General features: G+C 39.9%; 1 protein-coding gene across 1 annotated transcript in view; it reads left to right on the forward strand.

The window, feature by feature from the left end:
• BMPR1B (bone morphogenetic protein receptor type 1B) overlaps positions 1-14,582 on the forward strand; it is a 29,651-nt gene extending 15,069 nt beyond the window's left edge. The window contains exons 4-10 of the mRNA XM_005148661.4: positions 1,780-1,876; positions 2,672-2,810; positions 7,899-8,091; positions 8,514-8,811; positions 11,064-11,239; positions 12,606-12,736; positions 14,245-14,582. Coding sequence (XP_005148718.2) covers positions 1,780-1,876; positions 2,672-2,810; positions 7,899-8,091; positions 8,514-8,811; positions 11,064-11,239; positions 12,606-12,736; positions 14,245-14,370 — 1,160 coding nt within the window. The 3' untranslated portion in view covers positions 14,371-14,582. The remainder of the gene's footprint in view (positions 1-1,779; positions 1,877-2,671; positions 2,811-7,898; positions 8,092-8,513; positions 8,812-11,063; positions 11,240-12,605; positions 12,737-14,244) is intronic.
• The last annotated feature ends 1,357 nt before the right edge of the window (positions 14,583-15,939 follow it).

Raw genomic sequence — 15,939 nt, forward strand, 5'->3', positions numbered from 1 at the left:
GCAAGATCTGAATTGCTCCCTCTGCGTCTGACATCAGCTTTCATTACTGCTAAGCACAAAAGCCCATCTTCCATCATGGCTTATTCTGTGAAATGGTAAAAGCCTTGCTGTGGACATATATCCAGGTTCTTCTCAAGTACAAAGTCCCAGTGTATGGTGTATGTGCTCTGTTTATCCTCTCCTCAGCTGATGGGCTGCGACATCTTAAACTGTTACAAACCACACATTTTAGAAGGAAATGGCTGGCCAGCCCATGCTGCTTACAAAGCATGAACTAGAGCCCTTAGCCCTGCTGTGCAGCTTTTGTGGGAGAGGTCTGGATTCCCCAGTGGGCTCTCAGTTTCAGCTCACAGCCCACTTGAAGTGGCAGGCCAGGTAGAAAACTGCTGTGGCAGGGAGAATGATGGGCTCCAGTGTTTTCCTGATAGACATCGTGTCAGTGTCCCCTTTCAAAGGCATCAGCTGTGTCTTTAATGTTTACATTTTTAATGCTCTGGGAGCAGGGAATGGCAGGTTACAACATGACCATTGTGATCAAAAGGTGCGTTGGTAGGTAATCTCTGTTTGTAGTGGAAAGGGGAAGGAAAGAAATAGTTTGGGTGCAAAAACAGAAGTAGAAACTGGATCTTTAAAATAAAAGAGCCTGACAGTGAACCAGGAGTCCCCTAGGAATCTCTTCTCATTACCCTTGTAAATCTGAAATGTAATAGTGCTGTTCCAGGATGAGTTCGTAAGGAGAGATTTCTTGCATATTACAGTGTGTTGTGCATTAGTGTGAAAGATGCAAGACAGCAAGGCTGGAAGAGCTTCAGAAAACATCATCCTTATTTGCATTATATCAGATAACAACTCTGTGAGGGTGTTGTGTGTACCTACATGCAAAAATACCATAGTTCTGAGAGTTTGGGTGGTAGGAGAGGTTAAAGAGAAATAGTGCTAGGTTTCTTTGGTTCTCAGCAGAAGAGGATGCATGAAGGTCAGACTCGCCTGAGTTAGGAATACAAATTTGGAGAGTAATGATGTACTTTAAAGGAGAATATGAGTCTCCCATGCAAAGATTGACCAAAATGTTGTAATAGTTTTTGCATAATGGCATTTTCTAAAAGTTATTTGACACATTTAATTTTCAAAGTGTTTTACAGAATAGCTGCTGGAAGGATAGTTTTGCCCATGAGCATAGGAAGAACTTGCTGGCACACAGTGCTGCTGTAGAGTGAATGGAGGAGAAAAATTCCTGCTCAGGTATTTAAAACAGGATCCAAGAGACAGATTATTCTGCAGTGATGGAGAGATACTTTCAAGGCCTCTTGTGGTCTCCTTTCTTAGGGGTTGGATGGTCCTCTGTGTCTTCTCTCCTAGGATAAATGCAATTATTAAATTTTTTTACATTAGCTGCTTGATAGGATGCTACTTAGTAAGAGTGATCTAAGACAGAGGCAGTAATTTTACTATGTCCTGGCTGATCACTTAGGTTAAGATACAGAGCTACAGGCCTTAATTGATTTTTCATTCAGAGTCAAACAGGGAGTTACAGATCAAGGCGATGTTTTGCCTTACTGAGATAGGCTTTTGGATGTGCTGGTTCTGCCCTGATCAGTGAGGGTCAAAGAGGAAGCATACAAAATACCTGAGGAAGCCACGGGTATGTTGCACAGGACTTTGGTAGAAAAGAGAGAAAATCATGTTTGCTGCACTTTTGAAGGTGTGTGTGTTTCTTCTTAATACTGACTTTGTACAACCTTGCTTTCCAAATTTTCCACCTTCCTTTTTTAATCCCAGACTTTGCTGAAGGAAACATTCACCACAAGGCCCTGCTGATCTCTGTGACTGTTTGCAGTATTCTTCTGGTGCTTATCATCATATTCTGCTACTTCAGGTAAATAAAGAATATTTTACCAGCTTGTAAATGTGCCTCCCAACATTTATCTTGTTATAGACTTAGGAATTTGAAAAAATTGAAGTTGACCTTAAGGAAAAGAAATGTAAAACTGTAATTTTATGATGAGGAAAAATGTATGTTTTATTCACCCTAGTCACAGGTATAGCTGTGAGATGTATTTCATATAGCATCTTTTGCCAAACATCCTTAAAATCCATTCAAGTAGAAGCAGAGATTATTCTTTACTGAGTATAAGAAAGCCACAGGAAAAATTTTAGATAGGTTAAATAAACCTAAGGCTTCTAAATGTGTTTACATGGTGAAGAACTGATCCTAAAAAAGAGAGGGATACAGGAATGTAAATAAATATGTCTGGAATGTCATCAAAATCTACGTGCATTATGTTTAAACAATTTGTTCCATTTTTTTAGGTAGTCCAAATCCCATGACCTTACCTCCTGTAGCTCTTGAAAGATCCCCTACAGTCAGTAAAACGAAACTGGGTATTTCTTGGTCTGTGTTATAAATGTATTTACATTTCTGAAAGAAAAACATTTTGTTGCTTTGCAGACTTACACCAGATTGCGCAGTCTTTGGGTTTTATACTGAAAGCATCAAACAGTGCTAAAAATAAAATAGAAAGTTTGAGGCAGTAAGTCCAGCACATTCCCCGGGGAAACAGACGAAGCTGGGAGTCTATAAATGAAGCAGACGTGGAAGTCCGTGTGCATTATTCATTGCACATGTGTTCATTGTATTCAAAGCTAATTTCACTTTCATGTAAAATGGCAGATACAAGCGCCAAGAGACGAGGCCCCACTACAGCATCGGGCTGGAGCAGGATGAAACCTACATTCCCCCTGGAGAGTCCCTGAAGGATTTGATTGAGCAGTCCCAGAGCTCAGGGAGCGGCTCTGGACTCCCTCTCCTGGTAAGGAAGCAATATTATCTTAGGACAAGTTTAAAAGGCAGGAGAAAATGAGGCAGAAGAAAATACATTTGTGTGCCTTCATTTGCTATTTTAGATTGTTGTGGTTTTTTTTTCCTTTCCCAGAAATGAAAAGGATTTCAGCTGAGAATAGCTGCTTTAGAAAGCTGGAGACTGTTTTTTCATGCAGACTACACCAGAAGAGCTTAAGAGTTTGTTTTTTTTTTACCTCAGCTCATTTCTTATTTTAGATACCATAGAGTAAGTACAGGCTAATAGAGCTCACACAAATTCATCAGGATTTACCCCAGTGTACAAAACAGCATCTAGAGCACTGATCTTATTTTCTTGCTTTTTATGCGCAACACACAATAGCATTTCAAACATTGACACACCGTCTTTATGTAAAGGGAACTGTGATTCATCAAACTTGGAACGTTTTTATGTGTAGACTTCACTGTGCATTCAGAATTCAAGAGTGAATTATTTTCCCTTGTCATCCCAAAGGTTAAAGGCACAGGGATGGAGTTTGTGATTATTTCTGAACTGACTCCAGAATGACTGAACTCCTTGAGCTCACCTGCTGAAAAGGCAGAAGTTTTACCTTCTGTGGCAAAACCAGTTCTGTTCAGCAGGGTTTTTGTTTCTAGGGGTCATCGTTGCTTTTAGTACTGAAACAAAGCAAAACAAAACAGAAAAAGCCAGGTTACTTATTTAAAAATACTCTTCTGACAAAATGAATTAGATTTCATTTATTTTTTCATAGATGATGTGTCTCTCCTATCTCCAGAAACTATTAGCTTACTTATCCTATTATTGTAGATGTTGCCCAGTTTTCAAGTACAGTGTACTATCTCTCTGGTTTTCGCCCACACAGTTGTTTTCTACACCCTAAAGAAGTAATAAAGTTGGAGGTTTTATAAATCCTTAAAATTAGGGAACAAGACGACTGAACACAATTTGTTCTGGCAGGAGAAAATGCTTAGAGCCCTGTTTAAATAAAGTGCAAACTTTTTAAAAGATCCAATTTTCTGACAGTTAACAAGCTATTGAGGAAAAAACCAGGCTGCCAAGTGGGTGCTGTGACTGGTGATGAGCATAAAAACCCATGGTCATTTTTCTCCATCATTTAGGTCTAGGCTTTAAGAAAGCTCTGTAATATCCCATACCAATGTCCCTCTAGCATTCCTAGTGAGTGCTTACAATTTATCTTGTTGTGAGGGGCTCTTGCTCTTTTTTTGCTTTGTTGTTTTGGGTAACGCCTGCCTCATCAAGGTCCTGGTCTGCACTTAGCGCTTCTACCTGTTATAGTAACAGAAATACTATAATAATTTAGAGCAAACACTAGAACTTCTTCTCTGGAGGATGTGTTTCCAGCAGTCCATGTGGGTAGTAGGCGCCCTGAGGCATCTCATATCAGTGCATGGCTTGATACTTCATCCTAGGATGCCCATGAGACAAAAACGATTGAGGAAGGCTGGATGTGACTTCTTGTTCTTTATGCCTTCCTCTGTCCCTGTGAGCTGGTTAAGATGGGATGTATGGTATTACTGGTGTCCCCAGGTCTACTCTTGCAGTTTGCAGGAAAACTAACCTGCTAATCAACTGCTATAGGGGCCAAGGTGGCGTCCCAGCTGTGTTGTTGCTCAGTACTTATCAAGAGCTGTTGCTGGTGCTCCATAAAGCAGAAACCATTCTGTCTTCTGCCAGTCCTCTCTCAAGCCTGGAGACTTTGCAGCCTCTGGACCAAGTATTCTTCCTGCAGCCTCTGGACCAAGTATTCTTCCTGAAGGCTATGAAAATGCGTACATTTTTTTTCCCCAGACTTTCCTTTTAAGTAGTGATTTCTGTGGCAGCAAAGAAAAAGGAGAGCTATAATGAATTTTGCACTTGGTAATAGATGTTTGCTTCATTTCCCAGAGAGCTGTAACTGCTACAGGCTCACTAGAAATGCTCAGATTAATACTTCTGAGCTGATGTCTGAAACAAATATATAGAAAATGCCTGGCAATAATTCTCTAGACTTTATTGTGGAAGTTTGTTTTCAACCGTATTATTTCTTACCAGAGCAGAACATCCAGAGTTTTTATTCCAGGAAAGTAAGCCACAAATTTATTACAAAATGTCACTTTATGCTAAACAGTAATGTTTGCCTTCTGTGCAAAACATTTATTCTAATGGGTATGAATATTATACCAAACCCAAGCATTAACCAAGGTTTTATTGATACTTTGACATTCAGTAAACGTTCTTTCTCCTGACCTGTTTGTACCTCTGACAGAGAAGTTTGCTGCAGGTTAAATGCTGCCAATCAAATTTTAAACCAAGACAAAAATAAATTTAGTTCTAAATAAAGACTTTGAACCAGCAAGCCAGGGTGCACAATCAGGTCTGTGCAAGCAAGCAGAATCCCATTGGCCTTGACAGAGCAAGAAGTGTAGAGTGAAACTGTTGGCCCCATGAATCCACGTGCAAAACTGGAGAAGGAGATTAGACACTGGAGATATTTATTGCAGTCTGTATGAAGAGTTTCCTGAATTACAGTTTCTTCTTTACCTTTTCCTGTACTTTTTTTCCTAATTCCTCTCCCAGTGAATTTCCCTTTTCAAGGGACTGCAACCCAGCCACAGGTATGAAGTTCTGTGGTCAAAATATTGATGTTACAAAAGGTTGCTTTGAATTTTCATCTGAGATAGTTGAACATATTTAGCTGAACATCACAAAAATTGTGTTCAGAAAATAGAGACAATATGTATTTGGATTCATTCCAGCTAGGGAGGAGAAACAAAGGGTCATGTAACCTTATCTGGCTGTTCCTAGAGCTCAAGCAGCAAAATGCACAGAAAGAAATAACTCCCCCCCCAGTCTACTCAGTGCAAATAATTCACATGAATATATCATTCAGAATGCTCATGAAATCAGTTCACCCAACAATTTTGATTAACGAATATGTTTTAGAAATTGTAATCAGTGTTTGATTCAAGAAAGGTCTGAATTCCTTAAAATAAAATAAATTGTTCATAGGAAATCATTTGACCAGTTCTAGCAAGAGAAAACCAGGTTAAGGACCTTCACACAGCATTCTGCCGCCTGAAAACCCATAACAGAAATGCGTTTTCATTTTCTTAATGTAATTTAATAAGGAACTTTTCATCATTAAGTATTGTAATTCCATGTACTTTATGATGCCATTGCATATATTTACACAAATTAAGTTATTTGATGTAACTGCATTATTGTTCAGGATGCACTTTTAAAATGGGCAAAATAGAAAGCAACAATGCTAAAATGACATTACAAAATGTTACAGTAAAATTCCAATGTAATATAACTGTTGTTCAGTCATTATCTGAGAGTATAAAAGAAAATAAATCAATTTAAAAAAATATGGCTAATCTCTGTTGCTGGCTTTCCCTGATATTATTCAGAAATAATGACACTGAAGCCACCATCTTGGAAGTCTAATAATACATTATGGGGCTGGAAAAATGAGATTCTGTTTAAATGACAGAAGAAAAAAGCTGGGACCTTTGAAATAGCTTTGTATAAATGCCACTGTATGTTTTTCTTCTTTAAATTGCCTAATATGAAAACGAGTAATTATTTACAAAATAAATTATAATAGACCTTTCCTAATAGGTTTTGATTTCATCTTTGGACATACATTCATGCTGCAGTGGGCTTGTGTCAGTCCTGCTCTGCAGTACCCAACTGGTAGTTTCCTCTGGACCTCCCAGGGATAACAAAGCCAGTGATTTTAAAATCAAGTTTTGATCATTTCTGTCAGCCAGTATTGCAAAAATGTTTGGGATTACATGGGGCTTTCATAGGGATTTAGATAGTGCACACTTGCTGCAATAAACTGCTTGAAATTTGCATACAAATCATGATAAAAGCAAGAGAACTCGAATTTGCATATGTCCAGATGTTGCCAAGTGCTTGGACCAGATGAAAAACCAAAAGTCATTAGCTGTGGATTGAAGTGGCAATACTGAAGAACAAGAGGGTGACATTTTAATGCCTTGTTATACCAGGGTTAGGCTGAGTCAGGTGTGAAAACCAGTGGTTTGTGTTGCAGCATCTACTTGAGGGTTTTTTTTGGACTTTTAGAAATAAGTGATCTGCGGGCATTCTCCAGTCCTGTGAGAATGTATTAGGCTTCATTTATCCAAGATATTTTGTAGTCATAAAGGCTTGTTAAATGTAGAATCTGTCCATCTGATATTGGGGTCTGCCATCCTTATGAGCAGTATCTCTGCAATGCTGCTGAGTACACTGACCTGATGCTACAACTGCCTGTAGCTTATGCTGCGTCTGACATTCACATCAATTCACAGTTTGGCCACTGACAAAGCTGGTATGGATACTAGAGAGGGTAGATTTAAAGCTGTTCTTCCATATCTTCAGAAAAAAATATCTGATTTTTTATTACTGTGTAATGATGGTTATTAAAACTAATGTAGGCACATGGGTTCTGACTGTGTAAGTAGTGGTTGAGGTTCCCAACACCAAATTTATATATGTTGAAATTATCAGGCATGGGATTTTCAAGCAAAGTGTTAGGGAGTAATTTTGCTAGTTTTGGAGCACTGATATGCTTTTGGCTCTTGTGAGCCCTAGCCTTGAGCCTTAGTTGTGTTGAGCATGTAACAAACATCCCTGTTTTAATTAAAAATGTGTTAGCTACCCCTTTGGAATTTGGTGTGGATTGTTGTGGCCAGGAGTGTTTTCAGTCAAAGCTTTTCCAGAAATAACAAAAAAATTCCACCAAAAGTGGCAACCTCCCACAGGAAAATAAAAATTTCAGGGATTGTAGGCCAATGTTTCCTTCACACAAACTGATTTACTTTCTTGAGAGGCCATGGTGTGTTTTGGGATTGCATGGAAAGGCTTCTTCACAGTGGCAGGAATGGCTTCACTCATTCTGTGTCTGGGGAAAACAGGGATGCCTTGCTGCAGTGCTTTACTGAAATCCACATTGCAATGGCTGTGCATCCCCCTTTCCAACAGGCTTGCAGCACAGGAAGGAGGTGCAGAAGGAGGGAGGTGAATGCTGAGCAGGTTGTAACTGTCCATCTTGGTATTTCACAGGTTCAAAGGACAATTGCAAAACAGATTCAGATGGTAAAGCAGATTGGAAAAGGTCGCTATGGAGAAGTCTGGATGGGAAAGTGGCGTGGCGAAAAGGTAGCCGTGAAAGTGTTTTTTACCACTGAGGAGGCCAGCTGGTTCAGAGAAACAGAAATCTACCAGACTGTCCTGATGAGGCATGAAAATATTCTTGGTGAGTGAAATTAAAGAGAATTATTTGATAGCATACAGGTTTCTTGAGTTTTAATAGTTTTGTATTTCCTGTTGTCTGATGCCCTTTCCTATGTGCTTTGTTGCCTGCTGTGCTCTGCAATTATCCACCCAGCACTTTCCAAAACAAAGATGTTTCAAGGATTACTGATGCATAAATAAAAGTTATAAAAGAGTGGGCTTGGGGGACTGATACTCCAACAGCACACGTCTGTTTCTGCCACCTGTAGTTCCAGATCTGGGCGTTCTGAAAATATGTTGAAGGCTAGAGGTGCATGGAATCAAGATGAAAGAATTTAAATAAGTTATTAAAATAAAACCATTAAAGTGTTTTGTCAGTTGAGAGTTCTGAGCAACCAAAAAAAGCCCTGAGAAGTATTATACATTAAAATCTTTTTTCTGCAGGATTCATTGCCGCAGACATTAAAGGTACAGGATCTTGGACCCAGCTGTATCTCATCACTGACTACCATGAGAATGGCTCGCTTTATGATTATCTAAAATCTACTACCTTGGACACAAAAGCTATGCTAAAACTGGCTTACTCCTCGGTTAGTGGCTTGTGCCACCTTCACACTGAGATCTTCAGTACTCAAGGCAAACCTGCTATTGCTCACCGTGACCTAAAAAGTAAGAATATCCTGGTGAAAAAGAATGGCACCTGCTGTATAGCAGATTTGGGCTTGGCTGTTAAATTTATCAGGTGAGTAGAAGTGACAAGGGCAAGGAAAAGCTGGTAAATCAGAGGCAAACTCTGGTTTTGTTCATGACTGAGGAAGTGTGTACATGTGAATAAAGCACCTTCAGTGTGTGTGCTCATGTCTGTGTGTCAGGAAGACTACCTGTGTAGGTGAGAATGTGACATAACCACATAATGTGGGTATATAGATAGTTGCTTTTTAACTGTCAAGCACATTAGTTGCATTTGCATAAAGGTTCCATTTTCATCACTTTGCTCTCAATAGCAACCTGAGCATTGCTGCCACATGCTAAAAGGGCATAGCACTGACAGGTTGAAGTCATGTCAGTAAGCTTGTCACTGAAGCTTTCAGCTTGTCTCATCCCAAGATACTACATTCACAACTTATATAGCATAATACTAATCATTTACACAAGTTACTAACTGGGGTTTATTGAAAAGCACCCCATTTGGACTGTCTTTTGTTTCATTTCCTACAAATCAAATTGCTGAAGCACAGATTTGATTTTTGAAATGGCTTTAAAATCTGATTTAAAAAAAAATAAAATATTAGTTGTGTGTTTAAACAGCTTAGAGCAGACAAGTAGGACAAGTTATGCCTGGGATTCATAAAGGAGCCGTTGCTGTCTGACAGCTCCATTGAAAAGGAGCTTGAGCTCTCAGCAGTGGTAGAGATGTGTTCAAAGTGTCTGAATTTGCTGTGTATGCTGAAGGTTGCAATTTCAGAGGTCAGCTTGAAACCATGTGCTCCCTGAAGTATCAAAAAAATAAATGTAAGAATTCTGTCCAAATCTTGAACTGAAATTATTCAGAGGGTAAGGAAAGGCAGTTTTTATGTTCGTTTCTCACTATTCACTTACCAACCTGACTTCTTGGTGCGGCTTTTCCCTTATGAACCTAACCTTTCTTTGGGGGATGAGAAAGGAATGTTTTTATGTTAAGGAGTGGGGTCCTAGAAAAGAACAACTTGGAAATGCACTATTTGCTGTAAAAGCTTCAGGAAAGAAATTCACCCTTTGCAGGTATGCCTTGCCTGACGACTACAGAGGCAGCATACTGCTTAGGTATGAACCGAACTAGGAACTACCAAGTGTTGCTATAAAACAGGGTGAAATATGTATTTGTCATAGTCCAGATGGGATTTACATTACATACTTGTTTTCATGCTGAATCTTTCCCTAGCCAGCATTTCTCAGGCAATGATGAGGACAGAAAAAAGTAGTTGAAAGGGGTGTGCTCTGCTGAAGCTAATGAGTTGAGTAAAGTTCTCTGCATTTCTCATTTCATTTGAGATGTTTCAAGGCACTGCAGGTCACTAGATTTATGTTACATTCTTGGAGGTATGCAGAAATACCACCAGCATAGGTATGATTTAATGACTGTGTAGGTGACCTCAGGCTCAGCTTCTTTTGTCATTTTCATAATGTTGAAAAAAAATTGCTCTAGGTAAAAAAAATTACGGAAGAAGTTGTGTAATTATCCTGCAAGATTTTATTGTATCCATCACATTTAAAATACATACGTTTTGAATGTGGAGAAAAGAAAAGAAACCTTTTTAAGCTAACCACAATATATGCCATATTAAACTTTTAAAAACATTACAACTGATACAGCTGAATCTGAGTTAGTAAGAAAAAAAAAGTAGTAAATCCAGTCACGTAATTAATGGGATTTTTTTTCCCGTTAGGTATACATTGTATTTTCTGGTAAATGTGCGGGGTATAACACATTTGGTTAGATTTTTTTGCATGTTTATGTCTCTCTATTTACACACCTTGATGTGTGAAGGTTGGGAGAGATCAAACATAATGCATGCACAAAAAATGGTTATACTCCTCTTCCCTGCAGATCTGATTCACTATAGCTAAGTGATCCTGCCCCAGCTATTAAGTGTCCTCCATTAATTGCTAAGACTAAAGCATTAGGTGGTGGAGTATGTTAAGAAAATAGCATTTGATGAAGGTGTGATTGTTATCACCAGCATTAGAGCTCAGGCTAATACTAATGAAATCTCACAAAGTGGTTCTGCGTTTGAATGCTTAACATAGCCTCAGGTGGGTCAGCCTTTTAAGGAGGGTTGCTGTTACACTAAGAGGCTTTCCTTGTAAGAATGGTTCCATTAAGATTATGCATTACTTTTGACCTTCTTTGAGAGTGGGTATGGTGTGAATTTACTACTTCTCCCATCTAAATTGCTTTCTTTTCAAGCCACTTTATCACATATTTAATGCCCTTTCCCCTACTTTTTCTTTTAGTGATACAAATGAGGTGGACATACCTCCAAACACCCGTGTAGGAACAAAACGCTATATGCCTCCTGAGGTGCTGGATGAAAGCTTGAATAGAAACCATTTTCAGTCGTACATCATGGCTGACATGTACAGTTTTGGACTCATCCTTTGGGAAATAGCAAGGAGATGTGTTTCAGGAGGTAAAGAGCTGAAAGATCACTTTTAATTGTATCAGTGAACCCCATTTATAGCCGAAATCTTTTTCACTGGATAGTTGTTTTTACTGTAATGAACAAAAGTGGATAAACCATACAGGTAACTCTTAGTATCTGTTCTCTTGTTGAAACTTATTTTAAAGCACCAGTCAGTGCTACTTTGACAGCAGAGATTTAGACTGTGTTTTAACGGCTCATTTGAAGGCAGCTGATGCCTGCACTGAAGAAGGAATACAGAACTCATTTGGGGGCCTTTCCAATGGTAACACATTTGCTGGACTGAGGGTATTAGCTATTTTAGAAGAAAGAAAATAGTGATTTCTTTGTTTTGTTGGAGTTAATTAGAAGGCGGAGGACAAACAATTTGGGGCGATGCTGTGCCATTATTTAAAATAAATAATCTGTTTATAAGACAAAGAGAAATTAAAAAGAAAAAGATGGGCAAGTGGCACTCATTACATTGTTGTCATATCAGTGATTTCCTTCTGATATCAGGCATTCAAGTGTGAGGACAGCAAAGATAAGAAAGCAATGCAGCCAGCTGCAGACTTAGGGCTGTAGATCCATCCTTCTACACATAGGCTATGTGTGCTTTCTGCACATAGAGTTCAGTGTAGTGCAGAAATGATGGGTGTTATTACCTCTATTTTGCCACCAAGGAAAGCTAAATGCAGAGAAATGACTTGGCAGCAGTTATGTCCACATTGGTGGCAAGTAACAGGAGAGCATGTCTCTCCTGGGTCTACACTACCCTCACTAGACTTTATGGGTCTTTAAAGCCCACAGTTTTGTGCTGAATGCTCACTCCATCGTTATCCTAGCGAAGCTGAATTTCACTGATGAGCAATGAGATCCCTGTTTACAAACTGGTAAAGTGTATTGCAATTATGTAACATAAAATATGTAATATTGTTGTCTTTGTTGTTGTGTACAACATGTTCTTGCCAAGTTCTGAAAGGGCACAGAAATGCCCCTTAACATACACCAGTTCCCCTGGTAAAAAGAAGACCTAATTCAAGATTATTTCACAGCCAGATTGCTCTGATAGAGGCCCTATACTAATAGTACTTTCTGTGATAACTTACTGAAGATTGCTGGATGGGACAGGAGTGGTAGAAACTGTCTCACCTGGTAAGTAATTGCACTTTCAGATTAGGATACCTGTCCAGACTTTATATAGCAGTGATCACACTGGAATTTGACTGTGGAATAAACTTCTAGGGCAGGGAAGTCCTTTTAAGAAGTACATTTGATTGGTAACCTGTATGAGCAATCTGTTATAAAATGAGAGGGGAAGAGCGTAGTGGAAGGTATCTTTTGCAAATGACGGGCAACTGATTACTTCTTTCAGGAATAGTTGAGGAATACCAACTTCCATACCATGACCTTGTGCCCACCGACCCCTCATATGAGGACATGCGGGAGATTGTGTGTATCAAGAGACTGCGCCCTTCATTTCCCAACAGATGGAGCAGTGATGAGGTACTGTTGCTTTTAAACTGCAGACTCTGTTTTCAAGCAGAGCGAGTGAGTGAGGTTGACCCAATTCTGCATCATTTTGACTGAGGATGAGCTTTACCACTGGTGCCAGCACCAGTCACAGTGTAACATGGCTTGGGAAGGAGCATGACCTGCTCAGATATCCCCATGGAAGGTTTCTGAGCCCCAGAGGCCATAACCTACAATATTTGAAAGTGTGTTCCTCATGTGCTGTTTACCAGATCCCACAGCAATAGCAGGCTGTGCTCAGACCTTCTTGGACTCTCTGTGTTCCTCTTGCACTCATTTTGCTTTCTGCTTCCTGCATTAATAGCATTAAATCAGTGCCTAGCCAAAAAAACTTGAAAGAGAAGCTGTTTTGTATTATATAGTACAATTGCAGCATACTTGGTGTATTGGCAGCCACTTCAGCGTATGCTAATATGTGGGCTTTGATTCCAACCTTTTTCCTGTTATAAGAAGGAAATATCTCCTCTCTCTTTGACATGAAATAAGCATGCAGCTTTCTGTGATCACTGTGTGCAGTCTTGGAAACACAATTTTACTATGGTTTTATGCTAACATGATTGCAAGATACTAGCAATAGTACAACCACAGTAGCTGAGCTGCACTGATCATTCACTCCTTTACATCTTACAGAAAACAATGCTCTTGATATTTTAGCAGAGGGCTACAGATGTGGCTTTTCAGAGGAGACGTAGGATCCAGAAAATACTATACAGAATAAAACAAGGAGGTGAGATGGCTGGGGAAGAAATCTGAGCTCTCCTGCTGAGCATCTGTAATGCAGCAAAGTTGTGCTCATGGAATCGGAGACGAACAGTTGAGTTACCACAGGCAAATCTGCTCTTGAGATACTATGGAGGAGGGGTCATTAATCATGTTAATTGGTACAGTTTAATGATGTAAAGTTTTCTACAGTCACAGAAGACTAGCTGCCATTTGGGAATAGCAGTGTGTAGATGAATATTCTGCAGGTAGATGAAAGATTTAGGTGGCATGAGATATAGGCAATTTGGGAATGGGGGGGGGAGAAACCAAAACAACCTCCCTGGGAGGCTTGAGGACTTGTGCAACTGGGCAGGAGCCATGGGTGCATGTTCACACTGGGCTGTACCCCAGGGACTGGTCGCTGGCTGAGGAAAATGAATTCCACTGTGTTTGTACAGTGAAGGGCTCACTGTACAAAGCCATGCTTGTGAACGTCAGGCTGCACAGGTTTGGGGAAGAAAAAATGCTCTTCTGGAGCATATATCCAAGTCTAGACTATAATTTGTCATAAATTATAATATGAATTGGCATGTTTGGAGAACTCTTCTTAATATACAGACAGCAAAAGCTCTTGAAAAGCAATACCAGCCAGAATGTTGTCTGGTTTTTTGGCTGCCCTTGGAAAAGACCTTTTCCCTTCAGTTTTTTGCATTGCTGCCAACTGCAGTCTGCTTTTCTACTGACCCAGGTGGGACTTTCTCTCCCATTTCTCTCCTCAGTGCCTACGGCAGATGGGGAAGCTGATGATGGAGTGCTGGGCTCACAATCCTGCCTCCCGGCTGACAGCCCTGCGAGTCAAGAAGACACTTGCCAAAATGTCAGAGTCGCAGGACATTAAACTCTGACTGCCAGCGGCTGCTCTCATGAAGGCCCATGGAAAAGGACTTTTTCGTGCAGGCAGAAGAGCAATCGAAAGTCCTCGGTAATAAGTACCGTCATACTGCTTAAGAGCAGCTGTAGGTTTGTTTAACAGCTTTTAGAGAGACTATCCTTTGCAAAAAAAGTCAGCTGAATTTTGACATAGAAGATCAGAAGAGGCTTGTCTGCCCTTGTTTACATGGGGAAACACAGTTTTAGTAACTGGTTTAAGATTATGCATGTTGCTTTCCGTGAAAGCCACTTATTATTTTATTATTATTATTGTTATTATTTTGATTGTTTAAAAAAGATACTGCTTTAAATTTTATGAAAATAAAACTTTTGGTTAGAAGTAAAAAAAAAGATGTATATTATTACATTACAAAAAAAAAGGAAGAAACTGCTGAAAATTAAAGCAAAGCGACTTTTTCATTTCTAATGATACTATTGCACTCCAGCTTTTAACAAAACAGGCAGGTGCACCTGTGCAGCTCAGAGGAGCTGTAATGGAAATCGTCTTAAAAGTCACCTATATGCAGAGATGACTTTCCATAGCCCTTCTTGTGTGAGTGGTTCTCACGGTATAGACATGAAGCCCAATTGCATTTGTGCCATGATTAGAGCACAGGCAGCCGGGTTCTTATGGGTGGCTTGTCCCAGGGGAGATCATATGTCATTTGAGATAATCTGGAGCTGTATGAATATGTTTTGGTGTGACTTGTTTGAAGAAGCTCTTCATGTTTCCAGGCAATCTGATGGGTATGGTACTAGGATGATAAGCAAGTGCCCCTTTTCTTGTCTTTCCTTTTTCTATCTCGCCTTCCACTGCAAAATAAAGTGCTTTGTGTGTGAGTGGAAGTGAAGTACACATTTGGATCTGCTGGTGAGTTTGAAACTGCTGTCATGGACATACACAACCACTGGGTGAGAGGAAGTTCCTTGTGAGAAAAAATTACTAACTTGCTCTTTTGTCTGTGTGAAAGTAAGGTATCCATCTATAACCACAGCTGGAAAGAAACATATGTGTTTCCTTTTTTAAGGGAAAGTGAAAACCCCCAAAATTCCCAATTTTGGGGTGGCAATCATTTTTCTCTAAGCAAGGATACCTGGTGCTTCCCGACTGCAGTAGGAAGTCCACAAGGAAGAAGTGGGTGGTGAAGGCTGGGCACTGTAGCTGACAGGAGGCAAAAACCTCCAGTGCTTCTCCTGCTGCAGGGAGAGGCACCACAAAATGAACCATTTTCTCAGGCTTCATTTGCCTTACTTTTTCATGTGGCATCCTAGAAGCCTCCATATCTCTGGGAGGTGACGCTGGGCCTGAATACCATCGTGGTTCCCAGCAAGATGAGCTTTTAGAGGAGAAGAGCAAAGGGAAATGTGTTGATGGTCTTTCCCTCCTTTCTGGGACTGCAGCAATTGCTGCAATGTTCATACCACAGAAGGGAAAATTAGAGGTGGAATATTCCCTGTGAATTACTTTCTTCGGAAGGGCCTCTGTTCTTCATCAGATTCTGAAGGCTGAGATGTAACAGGAGTTACCAGTTTACCCTTCTTTA

Source organism: Melopsittacus undulatus, chromosome 7 (genome assembly GCF_012275295.1).
Source record: "Melopsittacus undulatus isolate bMelUnd1 chromosome 7, bMelUnd1.mat.Z, whole genome shotgun sequence".
Classification (NCBI taxonomy): Eukaryota; Metazoa; Chordata; class Aves; order Psittaciformes; family Psittaculidae; genus Melopsittacus; species Melopsittacus undulatus.